General features: G+C 42.8%; 4 protein-coding genes across 4 annotated transcripts; 3 read left to right on the forward strand and 1 right to left on the reverse strand.

Moving 5' to 3' along the window:
• On the forward strand, nt 1,184-2,792 carry LOC110431835 (uncharacterized protein DDB_G0288629-like). The gene is made up of 2 exons (XM_021451506.1): nt 1,184-1,645; nt 2,201-2,792. Exon 2 carries the CDS (start codon nt 2,262-2,264, stop codon nt 2,676-2,678), a length of 417 nt encoding a protein of 138 aa, XP_021307181.1. The 5' UTR covers nt 1,184-1,645; nt 2,201-2,261; the 3' UTR covers nt 2,679-2,792.
• Nucleotides 15,273-19,596, forward strand: LOC8085509 (glutamate--tRNA ligase, cytoplasmic). Its single transcript, XM_002465839.2, has 7 exons — nt 15,273-15,476; nt 15,762-15,922; nt 16,414-16,510; nt 16,609-16,762; nt 16,848-17,923; nt 18,038-18,502; nt 19,004-19,596. Exons 2-7 carry the CDS (start codon nt 15,795-15,797, stop codon nt 19,220-19,222), a joined length of 2,139 nt encoding a protein of 712 aa, XP_002465884.1. The 5' UTR covers nt 15,273-15,476; nt 15,762-15,794; the 3' UTR covers nt 19,223-19,596.
• Nucleotides 20,894-22,830, reverse strand: LOC8085510 (pentatricopeptide repeat-containing protein At5g08305). Its single transcript, XM_002468492.2, has one exon. The coding sequence runs from the start codon at nt 22,810-22,812 to the stop codon at nt 21,319-21,321; it is 1,494 nt and encodes a 497-aa protein (XP_002468537.2). The 5' UTR covers nt 22,813-22,830; the 3' UTR covers nt 20,894-21,318.
• On the forward strand, nt 22,967-26,119 carry LOC8080591 (pentatricopeptide repeat-containing protein At2g03880, mitochondrial). Its single transcript, XM_021451937.1, has 2 exons — nt 22,967-24,717; nt 25,585-26,119. The coding sequence occupies exon 1, from the start codon at nt 22,996-22,998 to the stop codon at nt 24,685-24,687; it is 1,692 nt and encodes a 563-aa protein (XP_021307612.1). The 5' UTR covers nt 22,967-22,995; the 3' UTR covers nt 24,688-24,717; nt 25,585-26,119.

Consider the following 27,464-nt stretch of genomic DNA (forward strand, 5'->3'; position numbering starts at 1 on the left):
GTACCAAACTTGTCCTTGTACTTCTGTGCCATTGAGATATTTGCAGAATACCATAAATATCAAGCCTATAAAAATCCAGAGCTAATACCAGTAAGGCCTTGTTTAGTTCATCCAAAAAGCAAAATCTTTTCAAAATTCTCCGTCACATCGAATCTTACGCTACATGCATGGAGTATTAAATATAGACAAAAATAAAAACTAATTGCACAGTTTACCTGTAAATCACGAGATGAATCTTTTAAGCCTAGTTATTCTATGATTAGACAATGTTTGTCAAATAAAATCGAAAATGCTACAGTTCCGAAAACTTTTCAGTTTTCGGAACTAAACACACCCCGAAATCTAAAAAGTTTTTAAGATTCCCCATCACATCGAATCTTGCGCCACATGCATGAAACATTAAATATAGACGAAAACAAAAACTAATTACACAGTTTGTCTGTAAATCGCGAGACGAATATTTTGATCCTAGTTAGTTCATGATTGGATAATATTTGTCAAATAAAAACGAAAGTGCTACAGTAGCGAAATTCAAAATTTTTTCGGAACTAAACAAGGCCTAAATATCAAAACTGGTGGCGTAGGACGAGCAGCACCTGCACGAACTACAAGACGGATCGTTGCTAGGATTGGTTTTCACACCGCTGCATCTATGTTTCGTAGAGCAAGTATTATAATACAGCCAGTTGCTGGCTGTAAGATTTTTTTATAGTCTTCTTACAGCTCACTCATATAATGGTTAGCTCATCACTATTAATACATGGCCCACTTGTCTGTCTCACAGATTTTCTTGGTTTTTGTGTCTGAGCCGGTTGTAAGCTTACAGTCCGCTTTTACTCTCTCTCCTCTTCTCTCTCCTCCACCTCAGCATTTAGCTGGCTTACAGCCTGCTATAATACTTGCTCGTAGAGAGCTATCATGTTACTGCAAGACTCTATCATAGAGTCCAAGACAATTAATTACATATTATTTATGGTATTTTGCTGATGTGGCAGAAAGAGATAGAAAAAATAAGACTCCAAGTCTTATTTAGACTCTAAGTCCACATTGTTCGAGGTAATAAATAACTTTAGACTCCATGATAGAGTCTGCATTGTGACTTGTGAGTGCCCTAAGGGCATGTACAATGGGTCTTTTTAACCTGTCTCTTCACGGTTGTTTTTGCAAAAAGAACCCTGTTCAAGCCTGGAGACGGATGCGTCGTCGCTTCGCGAGACGACGGGGGAGGCTCGTGCTCCGAGATCAAAGCGACGACGGGAGCAGGCGTTGTACGGCTTGGCGCCTCGACTCGACTGCTTGCGAGGATCCCGCATGGGAAAGCTTTGATTTTTGTTTTGGCCCGTGCGGGTGTAGCACACCGACGCGGCGCTGGGCTTCAGGGCGGAAGATCTAGATGCGGTGCCATCGGCCAGTACGAGCTCCTCCGCAAGTTCGTCAGCCTGTATGCCGCCCACCACCATCCAGCTCCGTCGCAGTCTCGCGTTGTGCCGCAAGTGCTCGTCCACGGTAGACGGAGGAGCATCGACAGGTGGAGCTGTCGGCCATGGGATACAGAGGTGGATGTTGCAGCAGAGGAATTCCAATGTTGTGGCATGTCTGCTTTCTCTTACTGATGTAGCCATGATTATTCTGGATACTACTAGAGGTGAAGTTTGTTCTAGTTGCCTCTTATCTGTTTCTTCATAAAACTGCAGTCTTGTTTTTGATGATTGCAGATCAGTTTTAGCTCTAGTCTATGGAATGATTTTAGAAAATAGTGGTGTTTCAGTTATGAAAAAGGTTGACGGTTCTTGTGAATTCAATGTTCTATCAAATAGCAACACAATGGATATAAAATAATATTCATGAATAATCTTAGCTACATGCAAAGCATTAAATAGTTTATAGATGATCTCTTGTGTGTGGGTTGTACAATCTGTCTCTTTAGCTATCTGTATAGCAGATTCGAGGCTCTTAGAGACGACCTCCCGTCTATGGGTTGTACATGCCCTAACAGTTGCAGAACAATTCAAATGAAGCGCCAACAGGAACACTAGTGATCAAAGTGCTCAGGGCAATCAATCCAAAAGTGTCCTGCATAAATTCAGTATTTTGGTTCACCTTTCTTGGATGCTCTGTTCATAGACAGGTTACTCAATGTGATGTACCTGTTCTCACAACAACTAACAATTTATTTATCTTATAAATTGTGACGACACAGGGAAACGGAGGTATCTTATGTCCCTAGGACGATAAACATTTTGTTTAATAAGATTACTTCGATGGAGGAAGAAGAGGCTTTAGATGAAGAAGTTGAAAACCAAACTCCAGCAAAACCCAAGGCAGGAAAAGTGAGGCTTGTGGAAACAGAGGTTAGAAGAAGCTCCAGGCTAAAAGTTAGAAACAAGGGGTTCAAGAGTACTGGGTGCACCAAAATAAACTGTGTTGGGTGCAGCAACAAGCCCCCCACTCTTTCTATTGCAGTCATAAGGAACCTGGGAAAGGAGCTTGCTCAAATTGACCCTGAACTGCTGACAGATGACAACCTGATGAAGAAAAAAGAGACAGCTCCTACAGGGATAAAGAAAAACAATGACAAGAAGAACAAGAGCAAGAAGAAAGATGAAGACAAGAAGGACCAACCAGAGAACAAGAACAAGAAGAAAGATGAAGACAAGAAGGACCAACCAGATGCTTAAGTTTTTCTTTTTTTGTGTTGTTATTTTTAGATTTTGGTGGTCCCAGTTATCCTTTACCTGGCTGTTATATTGGGTTAAGACGCTTTCTAATGCAGTTTGCATTCTCTATTTTCTTATGTTTTCGTCCTCTATCTTCTTTTTTTGGCCTATGGTTCGCTTCTCTTTTGGTCTCTTAGGTTCCCCTCTCTAAACGTGTTTAATGAATCATTGTCGTTCTTGGAAAATTTTGTGTTGGAACGTCAGAGGCATTAATTCTGAGACTAAGTGGAACTCCATTATAAATAAAATCTCTGAAAGTAACAGTGACATATGCTGTCTACAAGAAACTAAAAGGGAAGTTTTTGACTCCCAATATATCAGAAACTTCTGTCCACCAGCCTTGGATAAGTTTCTGTTCATCCCTTCAAATGGTGCTTCTGGAGGCATTTTAGTGGTCTAGAAAAGTTCAATTTTTGTTGGGGAGTTACTGTTGCACAACAATTTCGCCATCTCTATCAGTTTTACCTCACAGCATAATGAAGAGACTTGGATTTTAACCACAGTATATGCTCCCTGCACGCCAGAAGGCAAAAGAGAATTCTTAAGATGGTTTCAAAATATACAGATGCCCGATGAGCTTGATTGGTTGGTTATAGGAGACTTCAACCTAATGAGGAGACCTGAGGACAAAAATAGAGATGGAGGTGACATTAATGAAATGTTCCTCTTCAATGAGGCTATTAGCAGCTTGGGGCTAGTGGAGCTCCCACTGATTGGTAGGCGATTCACGTGGACTAACAAACAAAATCCACCACTGTTAGAAAGATTGGATTGGTTTTTTACCTCCTCGGGATGGACAATTAAATATCCAAACAGTGTAGTCAAATCACTAATAATGGAAACATCTGATCATTGGCCCTGTGTAGTTGAGATCAACTCTAAAATCCCAAAAGGCGGGCTTTTCAGGTTTGAAAACCATTGGCTTCAGCATGAAAATTTCATACCCATGGTTCAGCAACTCTGGTCAGTGCAAACTCAACAACAAGACCCAGCAAGAAGGCTTACAGAAAAATTCAAAAATCTCAGAAGGGCAATCAGACAATGGAAGTCAAGTCTTTCTTCTCTTAGCTTGGCTATTCAAAAGATAAAATCACTCATCTATCTGCTAGAGACTCTAGAGCTACTAAGAGATTTGAGCCTACCTGAGTGGAATTTCAGAAATCTCCTTTGTGATAAACTCATCAATCTCCTAAAAATGCAGAGAACTTATTGGAAGCAAAGAGGCAAAATAAGATGGATTAAGGAGGGGGATGCAGGAACCAAATTCTTCCATGCACATGCCACAATAAGACACAGAAGAAATACCATATCTGCCTTAACTGATGATCAGGGTTTGGTCTGGACAGCACATGAGCAAAAAGCATGTCTAGCATGGGAATCCTTCAAGGAGAGGTTGGGGACATCAGAAGCTGGGAGCATGTTGTTCAACCTAAATGAATTATTGATCTCCCATGATGATCTCGAAGATCTTGAGCTGTTCTTTTCTAATGAAGAAATTGATAAAGTGATCAAAGAGCTCCCTACTGATAAGTCTCCTGGTCCAGATGGCTTTAATAATGAGTTTATCAAAAAATGTTGGCCCTTCATTGCTAATGATTTTTATGATCTTTACCAAGCTTTCTGCAATGGAGATCTATGTACAAGAAGCATAAACACCTCGTTCATCACCCTGCTGCCTAAGATTGAGGGGCCAACAAGAATAAATGATTTTAGACCCTTATCTTTGCTGAATTCCTCCTTAAAAATCATCACCAAGATCATGGCTAACAGGTTGCAGGAAGTAATACCAAACCTCATTCATAGGAACCAATATGGGTTTATTAAGAATAGAACAATTCAGGACTGCCTAGCTTGGGCCATGGAATACTTGCATATTTGTCATAAGTCTAAAAGAGAGATGGTTATTATAAAACTAGACTTTGAAAAGGCATTTGACAAAGTGGAACATAATGCAATTGTTCAAATCTTAGAGGCTCTGGGATTTGGTGAGAATTGGGTTAAATGGGTGAAGGACTTATTCAATTCTGCCACATCTTCAGTCTTGCTCAATGGGGTGCCAGGTAAAACAATACATTGCAAAAGGGGAGTAAGACAAGGAGACCCTCTTTCCCCTCTGTTGTTTGTGCTAGCAGCTGATCTTCTCCAATTTGTCATCAACAAAGCCAATGATAGAGGAATCCTCAGCCTGCCACTAGATTTGCATTACACAAATGATTTTCCAATAATCCAGTATGCGGATGACACTCTTCTAATCATGCAAGCATCTGCAAGGCAACTTCTCACCTTAAAAGGAATCTTACAATCTTTTGGTGAGTGTACTGGTCTCAAGGTAAACTACTCAAAGTCACTAATGGTACCAATTAACTTATCAGAGCAAAAATTAGAGCACTTGGCAAGGACCTTCAATTGCAAAAAAGGAGATCTCCCTTTCACTTATCTTGGACTTCCACTTGGGTTGACAAAACCCAAGATAATTGATTTCTCCCCACTAGTAAGCAAATGTGAGAGGAGGCTCATTTCTACTTCAATGTTCCTTAATCAGGCTGGCAGGTTACAGCTAACCAATTCAGTCATCACTGCTTTGCCAACTTTCTCAATGTGCACTTTCAAGCTTCACATCACAGTGTTAGAGCAAATTGACAAATATCGAAAGCACCGCCTTTGGAGAGGAGCTGATCCCAACTCAACTAAGCCGGCCAAAGCTGCCTGGCCAATGGTTTGCAGAGATAAAGAAGAAGGAGGTTTAGGAGTGTTAAATCTAAGAACACAAAATGAAGCCTTGTTGCTCAAATATTGGCATAAATTCCTCAATAGAGAAGATCTTCCTTGGGTAAATCTGATCTGGGAAAAATATTACCAAAACGGGAGACTGCCGGCAGCAAGAAAGGTTGGGTCCTTTTGGTGGCGAGATATCCTCAAGCTGATTGATAAATACAAAGGTATGGCTTGTGTTAACATTCAGGATGGAAGAACATGCTTGTTTTGGGAGGATCTCTGGAAAGGGATGGTACCCAGACTCAGTTTCCCTCGACTATACTCATTCTCAAGAAAGAAGAAAATAACCTTTTATGAAGCAAAGTTAACTCCAGACCTGCATAGCCTCTTCCATTTGCCACTCTCAGTGGAAGCTTTTGTCCAGTTGGGTCAGCTTCAAAGTATTATGCAAGAAACGCACTTAACTGATCTTTCTGATATCTGGACCTACTCATGGGGATCTACCACCTTCTCCTCAAGGAAAGCTTACAGGCAATTGAGTGGTCACTGCAATATTCATCCTGCCTTCAAATGGCTTTGGAAGAGCTCTTGTCAGAATAAGCACCGTGTATTCTTCTGGTTGCTCATGAAAGATAGATTAAGCACTAGAGGTTTGCTCAGAAGAAGAAATATGAAGATGGAAGATTATAAGTGTGTCTTATGCAATGAACAAACAGAAGAGACAGTAGAACACCTTTTTATTAATTGTACCTTTGCACAGGACTGTTGGAGGTTAATAAACTTGAGTGTGGACCCAACAGCTAATCCTTTTCTAAATCTAGAATGCCTCAAGAATCAGCTCAACCAACCTTTCTTCATGGAAGTTATCATTCTGCTAAGCTGGGCTATCTGGATGACTAGAAACAATAAGATTTTCAAGCATGTCAATGCCTCGACACAGAGCTGCAAGAATTTGTTTCTCCTGGAAATGGATGCTCTTTTGCTGCGTGCCAAGAAAGCCTATTCACCAAGATTAGAAGATTGGATAAGTGCTATTCCTTAATTTTTTAGATCATTGGTGGTGTACAACTGGTTCAGAATTTGCGGCTTGCTAGCTCTGAACTTCCTCTTTTCTTTCTTCTGACCTTTTCTTTTTTTGATCTGTATTTGTAATTGCTTTACAATTTTGCTTAATAAATTCCAGTAGGGGCCATCGCCCCTCCTGTTTCCTCAAAAAAAGAGGGCTAGGTAAGCAAAAAGCTCAAAATGACAATCACACACTTTACATGCATCAAGTCGCTGCTAAAAATGAAATACCATGCAGAAAGGTTTTAACTGAAAAACACTGCAGTATCAACTTATCTGCTGGTCTTTTCCCAGTATCCTTATAAGACGAAAAAGAAGGAATTTTTTTCTTAGCTGACAACTGTGGATTTGTAACTTTAAGCATACAACCACAGTTGTAAGCTAAGAAATGCAGGCATCACATCATAAAAAACAACAGAGATTTTAATAAAAATCCTTCGTAGACTAAATTTCAAGTTACCACCATATGCTTTGCTCTTATAAATAAGCAATTTGTTCCACACCTTCTAACTGCGGCACTACGTAGCTAATTAGGCCTTGTTTAGTTCGCGAAAAGAAAAGTTTTTAGGTGCTGTATCACATTTGTAACTATAATATTAGTGTCCAATCATGAATTAATTAAACTTAAAAGATTCATCTCGCAAAATACATGTAAACTATAATATAAGTTATTTTTAAATCATATTTAATGTGTCATGCATACGTCCAAACTTCGAGGCAAAAAGTTTTTAGAAGGGAACTAAACAAGGCCTTACACCAGCCGATTGTGATTTCAAGGCACTTCAGACTTGAACAAAATGACTTGAACAAAATAAGCCCCAAAGCAGTCAATAATTGGTCCATACCACAAACCTTTTGAACCCAATAAAGATTGTGCAAGGCAGCAATTGAAATTTTCAGAAAACATTGAATTAGGAATAAATATTTTTATTTCAGTAAAGTCCAATCAGAACACTTATCGTCAAACAAGATCTTCAAGATCATTCAATTATTCATATTAGAATAATGGAATTGAATTAAATTTTATCAAAATTTCAATTATATATAGATCAAATTGAAAACTTAATTTTTGACTTTGTGGGATGTGCCAGGCTCTGCCGATAGTGCAACGGTGCTGAGCGACACTCGAAAATCCCAATGGCAAGCCATTGTAATTGATTCTCTCCCACAAAAAATAAATTTAATATCAAAGTGGACACATGGTCTACATATCAGATATTAAACTGATAAAAACAGATACTACACTTGATCTTAGCCAAAAGGCCGAGAAAGGTATGAGTTGCCAATATGGGTATCTCTTCCTTTTATATGCACCTCGTCTGACCCACGATTCTGGCTAGGTGATGTGGTACTAAATATTGCTTCTTGTGATATTATTCGCAATCAGAGGAACGTAATCATGTAACTAAGTAAGCCAAACTGGGCCGCATAATCATATTGCTCCCTGCAAGCGGCCCATTAAGCAAGGTCCCTGCCCAGCATGGCATGAAAAAAAAATAGCACTATAGGACACTAGACTAGATATTTAAAAAGAAAAAAAAAGGTCACTAGACTAGATGCATATCTGAGTGGCTGTTCGTTTTTGTTAAAGAAAAAGCTATCTATATGTGCCTGTTCTGCAGTGCCTCGACCTCGAGGTCGAGGGATCACCTGAATGCTCCTTGCAGGCTGCAAGTGTGGCTTTAGAGTATCTCCAAGAGTTTTTCATATTTTGTTTCTTAAAATATAGTGTTTGCTAATTTCTAAATTAGTACGAGAAAGAAAAAAAGTTTTTTACTTGTCTTATATTTTGTATCAAAAATTCTAAATTTATTTCTACACGCGTTTAAGCCCTCCTACTAGATATTTTTCTCTTGACTACTTCTATTACGGAGCAACGAAGAAGTAGGTGGTATGTTTCATTGGTTTCGTGCCTCGGTTATCCTAGATTTTGGTACCTCATTGTCATAGTGTCACTGCATCTACCAACAACCTCAGGTTTTCTAAAAAAATATAAGTAAGGGTGATAAAAGAGGAAAACTATAAGCATGACAGACAGGCCCAAATGAAATCAAGTAAGGCCCCCACCGTAAGTTGTCTCCGCCTCAAGAAGCGAGACACCCCTTAGATCCACCCAACCAAGTAAAGATGACTTTGTACCCTCAACCAAATGCTAAGTTGGGATGGTTCCATCTAAAAAAATTAAAGATAAGACGACCACACTCCATCTTATACCGAAACCAAACACAACTAGCGCTAGTCGTGAGAGGTGGCCCCATGCACGCCGAGCTCTGTCCATGCTAGAGCCCTAGATCTAAGACCGTGTTGCTTGAGGAAGGGACGATAGGTGGCGGCAGAGACGACAAAGCACGTCTAGAGGAGGCTAGCGGCAGGCTCGGTCAGAAGGAAGGCTATGGGTGCAACTGGAGACAACAAGCGGATAGTGGGAGAAGGACAGACATAGATGATGTGCACGAGGATGCATAGGCAATAAATCGTAGCCTAAAGAAGATAAAGACAACATCGACATGTGAGAGACGTGGATAAAAGGAGACACTCCATGAGGTGGATGGATAAGGTTAGATGAATTGTTGACTTATACCAAGGAGGATAAGGTGCAATAGGTAAGATGAATTAGTTTTTTTTAACATTTTTATTTCTATATAACTTTGAAGTCTATACTTTCTTGTTTTTATTTATTCAATAAGATAATAACATATGTTGATGTATAGGATATTAGAGAATGTCTAAGCAGGTCACTATGGATACCGCATAGTATTTTTTAGAGTTATAATTAGATAAATACCATTCAAAGTATCACGGTTTGGAGAGATATATTATTACTATTCAGAATATTAAAAATGTGCTAATATATTTCACACATCTCAAAAATATACCACCACATTCATAATTTCTAAACTAAATTGTATTTTTTTCCTCTTCTTCTTTTTCTCTTTCTTCCATTCACCACTGTCATGGCACGCTGACTGACTTAGGCCCTATTTGGTTCATTGCTAAATTTTAGCTAGCTAAACTTTAGTCACTTTAGAGCAACTCCAACAGCTTGGCTATTTTTGTTGTAGAGGCTATTTTAGAATTTGCAAAGCAAAAAGTAGACTCCAATAGTTGTGTTATCTGCTTTTGTAAAATAGAAAGTTGGCTATCCCTTGATTTTCGGTGGCTATATATAGCCATGACACTAGCTAGCTGATTTTGTAAAATAACAAGACTGTTGTGGATCTCTTCTTTTTTAAGAAGTTTTATGTTTTACAAAATAGCTAAACAATGAAATTTGGTTACTAATTTTAGCCAAACTCTTGGAGTTGCTCTTAGAGCAACTCCAAAAGCTTGGCTAAAATTAGTAGCCAAATTTTATTATTTAGCCATTTTGTAAAATAGAAAACTTCTTAAAAAAGAAGAAGTCCACAACAGCCTTGCTATTTTACAAAGTTAGATAATGTGCACTAGGTAATGTGAAATAGTTTTTTTTTAACATTTTTATTTCTATATAACTTTGAAGTCTATACTTTCTTGTTTTTATTTATTCAATAAGATAATAACATATGTTGATGTATAGAATATTAGAGAATGTCTAAGCAGGTCACTATGGATACCGCATAGTATTTTTTAGAGTTATAATTAGATAAATACCATTCAAAGTATCACGGTTTGGAGAGATATATTACTACTATTTAGAATATTAAAAATGTGCTAATATATTTCACACATCTCAAAAATATACCACCACATTCATAATTTCTAAACTAAATTGTATTTTTTCCTCTTCTTCTTTTTCTCTTTCTTCCATTCACCACTGTCATGGCACGCTGACTGACTTAGGCCCTATTTGGTTCACTGCTAAATTTTAGCTAGCTAAACTTTAGTCACTTTAGAGCAACTCCAACAGCTTGGCTATTTTTGTTGTAGAGGCTATTTTAGAATTTGCAAAGCAAAAAGTAGACTCCAATAGTTATGTTATCTGCTTTTGTAAAATAGAAAGTTGGCTATCCCTTGATTTTCGGCCAACCAATGACACTAGCTAGCTGATTTTGTAAAATAACAAGACTGTTGTGGATCTCTTCTTTTTTAAGAAGTTTTATATTTTACAAAATAGCTAAACAATGAAATTTGGTTACTAATTTTAGCTAAACTCTTGGAGTTGCTCTTAGAGCAACTCCAAAAGCTTGGCTAAAATTAGTAGCCAAATTTTATTATTTAGCCATTTTGTAAAATAGAAATTTTTTAAAAAAAGAAGAAGTCCACAACAACCTTGCTATTTTACAAAGTTAGATAGCCCGTGTCAGTGGTTGCCTATATATGGCCACTGAAATTTAAGAGATAACAGTGGCGGAGGCAGGGGAGGGCCAGCGGGGACCATGGGCCCATCAAATGTTACCTAAAAAAATTAATAACTTTTCATTAGTTCTGTACTTCTATGCATATACCGATATATGGTCTAAGCCCATTAGCCATTTATCCATTTAGCCCATGTACGTAGGTAATCAAGCCTTCTCGACGTACAGATACAGCAGTTCCATACTTGCCTTTCGTCGAGACACAAATCTGAGTCTGCTGCCGTAGAGTGTCTGCTGCCGTGCTAACTCTATTAGTTGGTTATTTTTCTCTTAAAGAATCATAGTCATTCTTAGAGCAACTCCAACAGTTTACTAAAATTCACTTGATAAATATATAGTTTTGCCAAGTCTCAAAACCAAATGCCAAGTGAAAAAAGAGGCATTCTCCAACAGTTTGCTATTTGTGCTTGGCAAAAGAACTTGGCATTATAGGATTTTTGCCAAAATCATAAAATTGAGCCTCCAACAAGTTGGCAAAACTAGTTGGCAAATTGAGATACACGTGATGGCAAGCGATAGAGGACTTAGCATATTTGCCAAGTGAAGGGGGAATTTTGTCAAGCTCACAAAATTGCCAAATAGTTTTGCCAACTTGTTGGAAGTTATTTTTTATGGTTTTGGCAAAAATCCTAAGATACCAAGTACTTTTAGCAAACCGTTAGAGTTGCTTTTTCTAATAATATTCTTTCTTTGCAGATTGATTAGGCTCCTGCTAACTCTACCAGTTTCCACAGCAACAGTCGACAGAGCGTGCTTTTTCTGCAATGGAACTTGTTAAAACCAGGCTTTGGAATAAGATGGAAGATGGTTTTCTAAGAGATTACTTAATAATTTACATTGAAAAGGAGATTGCAGTGGAGTTTGCAACCGATCAACTTATTGATGACTTCGATGCGATTCAGACGCGCAGAGCAAAATTTAAATGAAGCATGTGAAGGGTCGAGATGGCGGACTAGAGGGGGGGTGAATAGTCCTTTCTAAAACTTATCGCGCTGGCTAACCGAAACAAATGCGGAATTAAAACTATCGGTCTAGCCAAGACTACACCCCTCTATCTAAGTTCTCTAGCACCTTGAAAAGATCCTAAACAAGCACGCAAGGTGCTACCTTAGCAAGAGCTCACCTAATCAAATCTAGGAGCAAGGTCACACAAACCTATGCAACTAGTACTTTACAAACCGAGGGAGCTCCTACACAAACTAGTGAGGCAAAGCGCACAAAGCCTAAGCTCACTAGCAAGCTCAATAATAAGGCAACTAATGCCAAATTAGAGAGCGCAACTTACTTAGCTACACACACTAAGCAATGTGACTAACAAGGTTACACAAACCAAATTAGTCACGCAAGGAAACTACTTCTAGCTACACAAGCAAGAAGGTAACTAGCAAGCTACACAAGCTAACTAATTACAAGAGCAACTATGCAAGCACAAGTATATGAATGTAAATACAAGCTTGTGTTAGGGACTTGCAAACCAACGGGAAGAACAAAGTTGACACGATGATTTTCTCCCGAGGTTCACTTGGTTGCCACCAAGCTACGTCCCCGTTGAGACAAGCTCCAAGGTTGCCGCCGGTCCTCTTGCTAGTGGTGACCCGCAAGTCACACTCTCCCACGTGGAGTGCTTACCACAAGCTCTAGCACTTGACCCGGCTGGACCACTTGTCGCTCTTCACGTCTCGCTCAACTAGAGTTGCTCTTCGCGATCCCCGCGGGGTGAGCACCGTACCCCTCACAATCTCTTCTCCGGAGCACCGCACAATCTCCTTGCGTGCATCGACGGAGTCACAAGTCACCAAGCCGTCTAGGAGGTGGCAACCTCCAAGAGTAACAAGCACCACCGGCTTGCAACACGAACACCTAGTGCCACTCGATGCAATCTCTCAATGCAACGCACTAGAATCACTCACTCGCTATTGATTCGCACTCTTGCAAGCACAAGTGAGTTAGAGGCCTTCCTAGCACTCCCCAAGCATGGACACTAAGTCCCAAGGGTGCTCAGCACCAGCCAAGGCCGGCCACCACTTCTATTTATAGCCCCAAGGGCTAAACTAGCCGTTGCCCCTTCACTGGGCAAAACACGTGAGCACCGGACGCTCTCAAGGAGCCACCGGACGCTCAACACCCAGCGTCCGGTGCTCAGCTGACCGCCACGTGTCACTAGCCGTTTGAAGTCCACCGTTGCCGCCAACGGCTACTTCGCACGCGCGCCTGCACAGCACCACCGGACGATGGGCACCGGACGGTCCGGTGCTCACCGGACTCGTGCGCAGAGAGTTTGTCAAACTCGCGACCTCACCGGACGCTAGGCACCGGACGGTCCGGTGCTCACCGGACTCGTGCGCAGAGAGGGTTGCAAAAACCCCTCACACCGGACGCTAACCACCGGACGCTCTCAGAGTGCGTCCGGTGCTTAACCCTAGCAGGGTCAAGCTCACCGGACGCTGAGGCCAGCGTCCGGTGCCTCCGCACTCAGCGTCCGGTGAGTGTTTCTCAGTGAGAAAACACTCCCGCGACTTCTCCAAAATTCCCACCGGCGCAATAGAAAATATACACTTATTTTTCTCAAAAGCGCCGAATCCCGCCGAGCGACCTCTCTCAACCCTAGGAACACCACCTCCTTTGCAAATGTGCCAACACCACCAAGTGTACACCACCATGTGCATGTGTGTTAGCATTTTCACAAACATTTTCCCAAAGGAGTTAGCCTCTCAAACTTGCCACGCCACTCGATCCTAACACGTATGCAAAGTTAGATCGCTCAAGTGGCACTAGATGACCGATATGCAAACAAGTTTGCCCCTCTTGATAGTACGGCCATCTATCCTAAATCCGGTCATAAACTTCTCTACACACCTATGACCGGTGAAATGGAAATGCCCTAGGTTATACCTTTGCCTTGCGCTTTCCATTCCATCTCCTCCAATGTTGATGCAACACATGCACCAACCAATCACCAAATGATATGATCCACTTCATATCATCACGTGACCGTATTGGTTCATCGATCTTGACCTCACTTGCTCTTCACCGTTGCCTCGGTCCATCGGCGCCAAGTCTTGCTCAAGCTTCACCGTCACACGCGGTCCCTCGCTTCAAAGCCTCCGACTTGCCCTTCACTCTTGCAACCGGTCCATCAAGCCAAGCCTCATCTTGATCTTCTCCACCTTGGTCACATGACTCCATGTCATGTCTCATATGCAATGAGCTCCTCCATCATCACATAATCACCTGTGGACTAATCTCCTGTGTATCTCACATAAACACTATTAGTCCACCTAAGTTGTCACTCAATTACCAAAACCAAACAAGGACCTTTCAGCATGTTAGTTCCCTTAATCATTTATGCTTTTTGTTGCAAATTTGTCAGTGCGTATATATATATATTGAAATTTTATAGTATACTATATATATATTTGATTGTCCGGCCCCCTCTATATATAATTCCTGGCTCCGCCACTGAGAGATAACCAACTTTCTATTTTACAAGACCAGATAGCATATCTGTTGGAACCTACTTTTTGCTATATAAATTCTAAAATAGCCTTCACAATAAAAATAGCCAAGCTCTTAGAGCAACTCCAAGAGAAGAGCTATCCATGTCATGTATTTTATATTTAGCTATTTTAGGAGAGAAAAGAGAGTCCAACAGTTATTGTATTTGGTTTGCTAAAATAGCAAGTCATCTATCCCGGAGTTCTCGCATGGTAAATATAGCTTGCATGTCCCGCTAGCCATATGATTTGCCGTATAGAAAGACTGTTGGGGATTTTTGTTTTTTTACATGATTTTCTATTCTAAAGGCTGGCTAAATCTTGAATTTAGCCATCCATTTTTATCAACTCTTTTGGAGTTGCTCTTAAGAGTTGCTCTTAGTAGCTAAAATTATAAACATATTGACTAAAAAGGAGCTAAAATAGCTTAGAGCAACTCCAAGAGAAGAGCTATCCATGTTATGTGTTCTATATTTGGCTATTTCGGGAGAGAAAGAGAGTCCAACAGCTATTGTATTTGGTTTGCTAAAATAGCAAGTCATCTATCCCGGAGTTCTCGTATGGTAAATATATCTTGCATGTCCCGCTAGCCATATGATTTGTCGTATAGAAAGACTGTTGGAGATTTTTGTTTTTTTACATGATTTTCGATTTTAGAGGTTGGCTAAATCTTAAATTTAGCCATCCATTTTTATCAACTCTCTTGGAGTTGCTCTTAGTTCAATTAGTTACTCAAGAGTAGCTAAAATAATTTTAGCTAACTAAAATTTAGCAAGTGAACCAAACATATTTTTAAAATAAAAAAAAACAAACATGCCCTTATGTTATACCCACACCCTTAAAGTTGGGCACAAGAAGGTGAGAGAGAGGTAAGCTGGACTAAATTGCCCTTGCCCTTGCCCGCACGCCCCTTAGCCCGCCGCCTGGACTCGTCTCGCCCGCGGCCAATCTCCTGCATCCGCTCGCCGCGCCGCAATCCGGAGGCCGGAGGAGACTGCGCTCAGTCGAGCACTACCTGGGGCCCAGCATCCTCGCGACCATCTCCGGCACAACGTCCGCCCTCTGCAGCCCCGGTGTCCCTGCGACCGTCGCTGCTGTCCTACTTCGCCACTGGCCACTTTGCCCGGCGACGAGCACCAGCAGAACACTAGGTATTCCCTCCTCCCTTCCTGCTGTGCGAAACCGTGCGCCCAAACCTTAACGTAATTCATAGGTAAAAAAATTCGTGCGCCCAAACCCTAACATACTATTTGTAATCGGATCTGAATCTAATTACAGTTGTATAGCCTACTAACTTCGATTGCTTTGCAAAAATTATTGGGTGTACATGTGTACACCCATGTCCTTTACTGGGTCCGCCCCATGCCTTATTCTGATGTAATTGATTTTAGTCTTCATATTGTGCTGGCCTATGTGTCGATTTCTGGTGATTACAGGTTCCTGCTGTTTTTAAGGGGGAAAAAAGATCAATGGAGGCAAAGTTGGCTTTCTCCCAGGACAGCCCACCAATTTCGATAATCTGTGCAGCAAAGTTTGTGGGTCTACCCCTAACCATCGACCCTGCTGGCTCGGCACCCACCCTACGGTTTGCTTCTGGGTAAGTTCTTGCTCCTCTTCTCAGGTACATGTTATTTTTCTCTTATAAAATGTCTCTTTGGTCAATTGCTGCAAACAGCATACAACTTGTATCATAGTTAGCTTTGGAACAGTTCACATATGGGTGGGGATGCTGCCAATGGCAACCTCGGGTTGTTGCATGGAACTAGAGATGGCTGATGCACTGTTAGTTATGCACAAATTATTGCTGCAACAGCTATTGTGTTTCACACAGTTCATTATTATTGTCAGGACAAGAGTGATGGAGTATATCTAATATGATTTCTACTTTACTATTCTGTACCCACCTTTTGTGAGTCTGCAACTTTGTAATGGCACTCCCTGATACTTTATGTGTCAATATGTAAAATTTCCAAATAAATGAGGGCTATCTGTTTTTATCCAGTTTCATTTCATGTATTCATATTTGGTTTCACTCACCATCTGGGAGTTTATATGATTTCTCACACAACCTTTTGTATTCGTGTACAGAGAATCACTCCATGGTGTCAACCCAATCCTCCTCTACCTTGCCAGCAGTGCATCAGTTTCCTGCTTCTCTGGGAAGAATGATATTGAGTTTGGGCATGTATGTTGCTGTCTACTGCTTATTAATAAGTTACTTATATTGTCCTGACTATTTCTAATTTTCTATATTCTAAATTGCTGCTGTTAATAAACTTGTAGGTTGTTGAATGGCTTGAATATGCCCCCACCTTCCTTTCGGGCTCTGAATTTGAAAATGCCTGCTCATTTGTTGATGGATTCTTGGCCTCCCGGACCTTTCTGGTTGGTCATGGCCTGACAATTGCTGACATTGTAGTTTGGTCAAATCTTGCTGGTAAGCTGTGTGTTTTTTCATCATTTTTCTTTCAGGCTGGCTCTAGGCATTGTAATGTTTAGCTTGCTGTGTCATTTTCCTTCAGGAATTGGTCAACGGTGGGAGAGTCTAAGGAAATCAAAGAAATACCAAAATCTTGTCCGCTGGTTCAACAGCATAGCTTCAGAATACGGAGACATACTGAATGAAGTTGTGGTTGCATATGTTGGGAAACGAGGAATTGGAAAATCTCCTGCACCAAGCCTTAAGGAAAAGGTACATGATTCAAAGGATCCATCAGCTCCAGAAGTTGATCTCCCAGGTGCAAAAGTTGGAAAAGTCTGTGTTCGTTTTGCCCCAGAACCTAGCGGTTACCTCCATATTGGGCATGCAAAGGCTGGGCTATTGAACAAATACTTTGCTGAAAGATACCAAGGGCGTCTAATAGTTCGATTTGATGACACAAACCCTTCAAAAGAAAGCAATGAGTTTGTCGAGAACGTTTTAAAAGATATTGATACTTTGGGGATCAAATATGATGTTGTCACATACACATCTGATTATTTCCCAAAGCTAATGGAAATGGCTGAAAGTTTGATAAAGCAGGGTAAGGCATATGTTGATGACACACCAAAGGAGGAAATGAGGAAAGAGAGGATGGATGGTATTGAGTCAAGGTGCAGAAATAATACTGTGGAGGAAAATCTGTCATTATGGAAAGAGATGGTTAATGGAACTGAAAGGGGCATGCAGTGTTGTGTACGGGGTAAACTTGACATGCAGGATCCTAACAAGTCACTCAGGGATCCTGTTTACTACCGCTGTAATACTGATCCTCACCATCGTGTTGGTTCAAAGTACAAGGTCTATCCAACATATGACTTTGCTTGCCCATTTGTTGATGCATTGGAGGGGGTGACACATGCTCTTCGTTCCAGTGAATATCATGACAGGAATGCACAATATTATCGGATTCTTCAAGACATGGGGTTGAGGAGGGTAGAAATTTATGAATTCAGCCGATTGAATATGGTTTACACTCTTCTAAGCAAGCGGAAGCTTCTTTGGTTTGTACAAAACAAGAAGGTCGAAGATTGGACTGACCCACGTTTTCCCACTGTCCAAGGTATAGTACGACGTGGCTTGAAGATTGAGGCATTGATACAATTTATACTCCAACAGGTACACCTGTGTGCTAATGTGCTCTTGCTTTATCTTCATATTTCCTAAGTGTTTAATACTGATTTCATATCCATGTTTGATGTTTTGAAACTATATCTATTTTGTTTGTTGAAGGGTGCTTCAAAAAATCTGAATCTTATGGAGTGGGATAAACTGTGGACAATCAACAAGAAGATAATTGATCCAGTGTGCGCAAGGCATACTGCTGTGCTAAAAGACCAGCGTGTCATCTTTACTCTTACAAATGGTCCAGAGAAGCCATTTGTTCGAATTTTACCAAGGCATAAGAAATTTGAGGGTGCTGGAAAGAAGGCTACAACCTTCGCCAACAGAATTTGGTTAGATTATGCTGATGCAGCAGCCATTAGCAAGGGTGAGGAAGTAACCCTTATGGATTGGGGGAATGCTATTGTTAAAGAGATCAAGGTGGTGAGTGGAGTAATTACGGAACTAGTTGGAGAACTACATCTTGAGGGCTCCGTGAAGACAACAAAATTGAAGATCACATGGCTAGCAGATATAGAGGAGCTAGTCCCCCTCTCATTGGTTGAATTTGATTATCTCATCAGCAAGAAAAAGGTATTTATCTGCTCTCTTCACCCACTGCTTATGTACTAGCCTGTGATGCTCAAAAATATCATTTTGTGCATGATTGTCCATGTTTCTTGATGATTAGTTTAATCATAAAATTAGATATGACATATTAACATGTTATAATGTGATTTGTGCATTATCTTATATATAGAAGACTATGCTGCATCTGCACTGAATCAGATTGCATGCTGATTTCCATGGCATCTTATATTCTAGATATGCAGCAAAACTGCAGTTTCATTCACTAGTTTTCCCCTTAATTTCTAGTTAATCTTGTATAACGATGCTACAAGAGAATCTATGTTGAATCCTTTTTATTTTGTTGAAAAGTATGTTGAATCTTTAGAATGGACATTGTCGGAGTGAATGCAATGTCTGCCTCCAGATTAAAGACTTAGGGAAAATTCCTTGTTAAGTTTTAATTAGAAAGACCCCTTGTTCTTCGACAAATTAATGTTGAATTATTCTGTTGGTGGCCTCTGGCAGCTAGAGGAGGAAGATGACTTCCTTGAGAATCTCAACCCTTGCACTCGACGAGAGATCCCAGCCCTTGGAGATGCAAACATGAGGAACCTCAAGCGTGGAGAGATAATACAGCTCGAGAGGAAAGGCTACTATAGGTGTGATGCCCCTTTTATCAGATCGTCGAAACCGGTGGTTCTGTTTGCCATCCCAGATGGCCGGCAGCAGGCCTCGCTTAACTAGGCATGGTGACCAATATTGTTGCATTGTACACTTTAATATTGTACTGTGATTAGGTTTTACTCGCAGTGGATGTCTTTCACTGCTAGATGGCCAGGTATATCCTGCCAACCAAGCAGAGCAGCCATTTTGATTTTGGTCGATGGTACTTTTACCTGAGCTTGAAGATTCTTATACTTTTCTAGCAGTGCCTTTGTTATTTTGCTGTTAGATTATTTTTGTTGCGTCAACTGTTTTTTCTTTTGCTCGGGTATTAACTAGCTTAATGTATCGTGGACGGGTATGGTTTGTTGTGTCATGAGTATTTGCAAGTGTTGACCGACCCTAAGTTTGGGACTGGGAGTAGGATGACCAAGTTGGCCATTCTGTGTTTGTTCGATGTTTTCTTGTCCAAGATGTTTCTCGTGAAAACATTGTCTCGCCTGTGACTGCTTAGCTCGGCCCCTGCACATGCCAAATAATTTGAAGATAAGGTTTTCTGGTCTGAAATCTTTGGGCTTTCTCAACTGACAGCGCCGATTGATGCGAAAGGAAAGGAAATGCCTCGATTTGTACAGAAGAAGTGCAGATGTTAAAGGTGGTGAAGGAAGATGGTTGCATGGCAAAGGCGGATGCCTAAGGCCTTGTTTAGTTTTCAAAATATTTTGCAAAATTTTTTAGATCTGTGTCACATTAAATTTTGCGGCACATGCATAAAACATTAAATATAGATAAAGTTACCTGTAATTTGCGAGACGAATCTTTTGAGCCCGGTTAATCTATGATTGGACAATATTTGTTAAATACAAACGGAAGTGCTACAGTGTCTGAACAAGGCCTAAGCTTGTGAGAACACAATGATCACATCATCAATAGATGAGGTGTTTCTTGCATGGGTTGACTTGCATAATACTCCCTCCATTCCAAATTGTAAGTCATTCCAAGAATCTTGAAGAGTCAAACTTTTCAAAGTTTGACTAAATTTATATGATAAAATAATAATTATTATGATACCAACTAAATATCATTAGATTCTTTCTTAATTATATTTTTATAGTATACTCAATTTACGTTACAAATCTTAGTATTTCACTCTATAATTTTGGTCAAACGTGAAAATGCTTTGACTCTCCAAGATTCTTGGAATGACTTACAATTTGAGATGGAGGGAGTAAGTAGCAAACAGAGCAACTGACTGAAATGACACCTGGATTTTGCATATAGCATACAAGTCATAAAGCATGATAGTTGTAAACAAACGATTTGGTGCAGTCCATGGCGGCCACCAGTAAACAATGGACAGGTCCACGTTTTCTGGGTTCACACATAGGCTGATAGGCAATCTTCTCCACTCACTTGGAGGTTTTATTTTTGTTTTCTATCAGAGCTTAATCAAAGTTCAGCTAGCCCTTTCTCCGTGTAGAAGGCTTACTGTACAGTTTAGATTGGTTTGACTTTTGAGTGTATGAAGTGCCAAATAAGAGTATTCTTGTAGTGCCTATAGCTTGTTGCTTCATATATTAGCAGGTGTTGCACTTTGCACAACCTCTCTGCACAATTCTGTTTCCCTATACTTTGTACAGCCGATACCCATAAAAAGAGCAGAATGACTTATGCACTTCCATATAAATTAATGGAACATGCTCCTGGGATCCTGGCAGATTGCAAAATTGCTCCATGCACAGCTTTAGCAGATGGTTGTAACTTATGAAACACTCGATATAATTTTCATCTTATTGCCAAATCTGTCATACAGGCAGTAGCTACAGGTGAAGCAATTTCTGAAGAAAGTTTATCCAGATGTCAATATTATCTGTCTGCTATCCAAACAATGTAAATGCCATCTGCATCCCATATTTCCACGTCCCTTCTATCAGCAGAGAATTTGCAGCAAATGCTGCTTCTAATGCTCAAATATATATCTCCTGGTGGATCTGCTCACAACTGGGCTGACCTCTCAATTTAGATTCCAATTAGATTAGCCTAAATGATGCTTTGCATAGTGATTCAGTGGCCAGGACTAAGAGTGGCAAATACTATGTCCAGATTCACTCTGAGAAAATGATCATACAGCTTCATGGAAATTCTTTGTTGAGTAATCCACAGGTGCAACCATCATTCTAGCAGTGTGCACAAAGGTAATCTGGAATTGTAGCATCATCATTCATTTTCATCTCCATTGCTATTAGATTCAACAAGTCATAGATCTCCACTGAGCCAGGATGAGTCTTGTCCTGGGCAGTGAACCTGGAGAGCCCTCCACCAACATGAATCTCACTAAATCCAGGGACCTTTTTCACACCCCTATCCTCCATTACCTTTCTAGCTTTCTTTGCCTCTTGCCACCGTCTGGCAACAGCATAGATATTGGACAGGCCAATGTACCTGCCATCATGGTCTGGCTGCAACTGGACAAGCTGCCTACCAACTACCTCCCCCAGCTCCACCCATCCATGCAAATGACAGGCATTCAAGAAAGCACCAAGCACAGAAACACTGGGCTTCATCGGCATACTTTTAACAACACCGTACACTTCCTCCAAGCGCCCTGCTCGGCCAAGCACATCTACCAGGCAAGCGTAATGCTCAACATGTGGTCTGAGCCCTTGCGCTTCAAGCGAGCGGAAGAACTTCCAAGCCTCATCCACTAGACCGCCATGGACACAAGCACTCAACAGACAAAGGTACGTGATCTCATCCGGTGCAACCCCAGCACACTGCATCTCCTGGAATATCTCCACAGATTCAGTGGCCATGCCATGCACCGCAAGGCCACCAATCACAGCATTCCATATCAGAACATCGGTGCTCTCCACCGGCACAGCCCAGAACATCTCTAGTGCCTCATGGATGGCCCCGCACTTGGCATACATGTCAACGAGCGAGGTCGCAAGCTTGAGGTTCAATGGGAAGCCGCGCTCCCTCAGGCACCGGTGCACCCACCTCCCACGCTCAAGGTCCCCAAGGTTCGCACAGGCTCCAAGCACGCTCACCATCGTGACGTCATTCGCCCTTGCCCCACCCCCACCATCCTCCACTGACCTGGCGGCAGCGTTCTCCATCATCTCGAACAGCGCGAGCGCCTCACGGTGCTCTCCACACTTGACACACCCGTCGATCATGGCACTCCAGGACACCACGTCCCGCTGGGGCATCCGAGCGAACACCTGCCGCGCGGCGGGAAGGTCCCGGCACTTGGCGTAGCCATCGAGGAGAGCGTTCCAGGAGACGAGGTTGGGGCGCGGGATTTCGTCGAACACCCGGTGGGCGTGGTCCGGCATGGCGCAGGCCGCGTACATGTGGACGAGGGAGTTGGCGACGTGGAGGTCGGCGGGGAGGAGCCCAAGCCGGAGCGGGTGCGCGTGGAGCGCGGCCGCGAGGGAGGCGGAGGACAATCGCGCGGCGGCGCGGGCAAGGAATGGGAAGGTGAAGTGGGACGGGCGGAGGGAGGAGCGGAGGAGGTGGATGAAGAGGGAGAAGGAGAGGGAGGGGGACGGCGAGGATGAGGCGGACCGGATGAGGGGGTCGAGGAGCTGGGTGGTGAGCGTTTTGCCGCGGAGGTCGCGGAGAAGGTGCGGCAGCGGCGGCGGGTAGGGAGGCGGAGGCATGAGCATCAGTGATGAGGCCGTCAGCGACCGTCACGGGATGGGCGGCAACGGACCAACACGCCTTCTAATCAAATCAAATCCAAACGGAGAGCACCAGCCTTGCCGGGTTGCCTGCTCCAAAACAGCTCATACCCCGAAACCGCCGCCTCGCCGTCGCCGGTCATCGCCGCCCATAGCATCCCGCCTTAGATGGCCATGCTCGCCGGGGCCGCATCCCTCATGGCCTCGGCCTCCGAGGTGGCCGAAGCGGGCGGCGACCCGGCCGTTCTCCACGCGGTCCTGGTCAAGACCGCCTCGTCTTCCCGCGCCGCCTACAACCTCCTCCTCTCCCGCTACCCTCCGTCGCTCTCGCTGCCCTTGCTCTCCCGCCTCCCGTTCCGCCCCACCGCCGCCTCGCTCACCTCCTCGCTCTCCTCCCTCTCCGCGTCCTCCCCGGCCTCCGCGCTCCCGCTCCTACGCCGCGTCCTCGGCATGTCCTCGGCCCTCCTCGCCGACGGCCCGCTCTCCTCACTCCTCCGCTCCATGACGCCGTCCCTCGCACCGCTCGTGCACGCCCTCGCCTTCAAGCTCGCCCTCTCCTCGTCTCCTTATTCCGCCTCGTGCCTTATTACCCTATACTCCCGAGCCCGCTCCCCCGCGTCCGCCCGCCACCTGTTCGATGAAATCCCCGTTGCAAATCGGGACCCCGTCTGCTACTCTTCCACGATTGTTGGGCTCGCACAGAACGGGCAGTACGAAGAATCTCTTTCTGTGTTCGCTGGTATGCGCGCAAATGCTGTTGATTCTACCATGTATGCACTGTCCGGTGCTCTCCGTGCCGCTGCAGGGCTTGCTGTGCTGGAGCAGACTTGCGGGATTCATGCGCATGCGCTGGTGGTTGGGCTTGATGGAAATGTGGCTGTTGGGACCGCGCTGGTGGATGCTTATGGTAAGGCTGGAGTTGTGGGTGATGCAGCGAAGGTTTTTGAGGGGTTGGGCGGTGATCGGAACCTAATCACATGGAATGCGGTGCTGTCTGCTCACGCTCAGCAGGGAGATGTGCAAGCCGTCATTGGGCTGTTTAACCAGATGATGGAGCTGGGTTTTGCTCCTGATGGGCTAACATTCCTTGCTGTTCTCACGGCTTGTAGTAATGCCGGAGCAGCCACTGAAGCTGAGTTTTGGTTGGAAGCAATGCAGTCGAAGTACAGTGTGAAGCCTGGCCTTGAGCATTATACTTGCGTGGTGGGTGCAATGGCACGGGTGGGGCGTCTAGTGGATGCAGAGAGTGTTGCTTGTACAATGCCATGCAAGCCAGATGCAGCAGTGTGGCGGACACTTCTGATGGGCTGTGTGGTTCACCGCAAGGTTGACATGGCAGAATCTATGGGACAGAGGCTTCTGGAGATTAATCCCAAGGATGACTCAACTTATGTCATGCTTGCCAACGTGTACTCAGCAGCTGGGAAAAAGAATGAGGAGGCTGAGGCATGGACTGCAATGAGGGACCGTGGAGTCAGGAAGGAAGGTGGCCGGAGTTGGATTGAGGTCAGAGGGCGGGTACATGTGTTTGTTGCAAATGAAAGAAGGCATGAACAGCTGCTAGAGATATATGACAAGCTGAATGAATTGGTTCAAAAGGTAGAGAAGTTAGGGTACAAGGAGGCAGATGAGGGTTTCTGGCATCATAGTGAAAGATTGGCCCTTGCATATGGGTTGATCAGTGGTGCTGCACCATCAGGAAAGGTGTTGAGAATAGTTAAGAACTTGAGAATATGTGCTCATTGTCATGAATTCTTCAAGTATGCTAGCATGGTGATCGACAGAGTAATTGTAGTACGGGATGTTAATAGGTACCACACAATTAAGAAAGGTGATTGCAGCTGCAGAGACTACTGGTGAAACACATATATCCTGAGGACAAACTATGATGTAAGAACCATTTGTGTGATTTTCAGATACAACATGAGATAATTGACTCCAGAAAAAACTCGCTGCAGATTGATTGGAAACTTGCTTTGAAGTTGTTGCCATAGGGCCAACTTCCCTAGATCTTTGAAACCTTGAAGAGAACTGTGGTCTTATGGTGTTGCAGACACCATAACATCTTGGTTGGATAGACACCAAAGCTTCTTGTGACTCATGAAGCATAAATTAGGATGGCAAAGTGATGCTCTTTAAGTGCAATTACTCTGGGAACCGTTCGTGCCTGCTGATTAACAGTTTGGGTTCTCAGAGATGCTCCAGTCCAATAGTGCCTAATAGTTGCTTCTTCTTGTTGTCTTGGGGCTGCTATGCTCATCTTGTTCCGGTAACATGAACTGCTGAGAGGAAGTACCGTTCCTCAGTTGATCCGTAGTCTGTAGCATCCGATTGATTCTTCTCTCCCTTTATTTATGATCGTTTGGCTTTTCATAGGTTTTTTCCCCTTTGTTTTTTATTCTCGTATTGTTTTCCTCTCTCTTTGCATTCTTTCAGTGAAGAATTATCTTCGATTCCTTTTATTTTGACTTGATTGAAATTAAGTGGATACAGTGAAAAAAAGAAGTTGAGCTAGACTATTATTTCAATCTAGTATTTTAAATTATAAATGTAGATTCAAGATAACATAACGGTGTGTAGTTCTTTCTACCACACTTTATGATCCCAAGCATTCCTGGACACGATGCGACACGTATATCTGACCCCGTGAGCCACGTCCGATTAAAAGGAAGCAACTTTGCACCCGCGTTGAGAAATTTTTGATGATTTACTCGTAATGACTGATTTCTTTGTGACTCTACAACTTTGTATTCGCAGGTACTAATGAGCTGGTGTCGCAACGCCGCGGCGCGACAGGGAGGACCGAGAAGATGGAATGGAAGAAGGTAGGGTCCAAGGGAGGTGGCTATGGCTACCTACAAAAGGCAGCAGGCAGCGATTTACGGTGGCGGCAGCACTGCATTACATTGTGGAGAACTGGAGATGGAGAAGAAAGAATCAACAACCAAGGAGAGAGAGAGACGACGGCAGTCGCGTGTGCACTGCGCAATGCCATGTGCATGCACTGATTAGCTAGGCTAACCCTTACGTGGGCCGGATGGATTAGCAAAGTCAGGCTCGCTCGGAAGCCCATCGGCATCATTTGTCTCTTGCTAGTGATGGAAGGACTGACGTAACAAGGAAGCCACTTATCAACTTTGTTGCTGCATCTGCAGCTAGTCTTTTTTTGAAGAACAAAGATTACATGGCAAAATTATTTCTCAACACTGATCGTGCCGTGACATGTCATGCTCGTGCAGTGCTAGGGTCGACCCGCTCGTTTGGCCAACTATATATAATCTGTTCCATCTTCTTTCTCCGTCTCCTCTTTGTAGCTGAGAATCATCCATTCGATTCAATAGAGTGGCCATACTCCAGCAAACGACCTCACATACGAGCTGTCATGCTCTCGTTCTTCCTCCCTTAATTAATCCCTTCCTCCCTACCTCTTAATAATGCGAGCTAGGCTATCTTTCCATCCAAATCTGAACTCCTGCCCCTCGGATTAAGGATGAGGATGATGCTTCAAATAGATATCCGTGGTTTTTCTCTAATCTAATTTAATAAACTAAGGGAATGGTGCTCCAAATGGGTACTCGTGGTTCTTCTCTAGTCTAACTTAATGAAGAGAATTTTTTTTTATCTATTTAGTTTATTAAGTTAAACTAGAAAAGAACCGTGGGTATTCATTTGGAACACCATCTCTATCATTACCTCGGATGTGGAAGCACCAAGATCCTCCATGTCACTCTCCACATTGACGACGACCATGTTCTCCTACACCTGGATGACGATCGAGCTTGTCCAAAGCGGGAACGGCTTCCTGCACGCGCACGGCGCAGCGTGAGCAGGAGCAGGAGCAGCCAACCGACGCAAGTGTCTCTTCTCATATATATACACATTTACATACAAAAGCAACATAACAAACAGATAACATGATACAAAAGTGTGTGGTAGTTTCTTGTCAGTGACAATAGACGCATGTACTATTTCCACCAAGAATTGTCGCCTTCACTTTTCCACCAACCATCGCCTGCAAGCTTTACACAGAAGGAAAATCGGCATCAAATGCATATGCAACACAAACAAGCAAGCAAAAAAAAACTCAGATTCCTTACAGAAATGTCAAAGAAAATACAAATTGCTATCTCCTTTCAATTTGGATACAAGATATATCTAAGTAAACCATGTACTGATTGCCGTAGAAAATGACTTTGCCTCACCATAGGAAAAAGTCTACATCACCCCTTGAATTATGAGGTGGTGTCTACTTTACCCCCGAACTATGAAACCGTCTAATTTACCCCCTAAACTATCGAAGACCGTTCAAATCACCACCGGGTGGGTTTTGATGGCGGTTTTTGCTACAGTAACCACGGTTTTGCTACAGTAACTATGGTTTTGCTGCAGTAACCGTAACTATGGTTTTGCTGCAGTAATCGTGGTTTTGACTTTTTTTTCTATTTCTTTTCATATAATCTTTGAAAAATCATAGTAGTGATCAAACAACCTATATGCGTCTACTGAACAAATGGATGCAAGATATATAATCAAACTTATGTACTGATCAAGGACTCTGTGCTTGGCTCCTATTTAGAAGTACTCCTCGCTCTACTCTTCACAAGGTACGAGCAGGCGCTTCGTATGTGCTCCGTAGT

Source organism: Sorghum bicolor, chromosome 1, assembly GCF_000003195.3.
Source record: "Sorghum bicolor cultivar BTx623 chromosome 1, Sorghum_bicolor_NCBIv3, whole genome shotgun sequence".
In the NCBI taxonomy this organism is placed as follows: Eukaryota; Viridiplantae; Streptophyta; class Magnoliopsida; order Poales; family Poaceae; genus Sorghum; species Sorghum bicolor.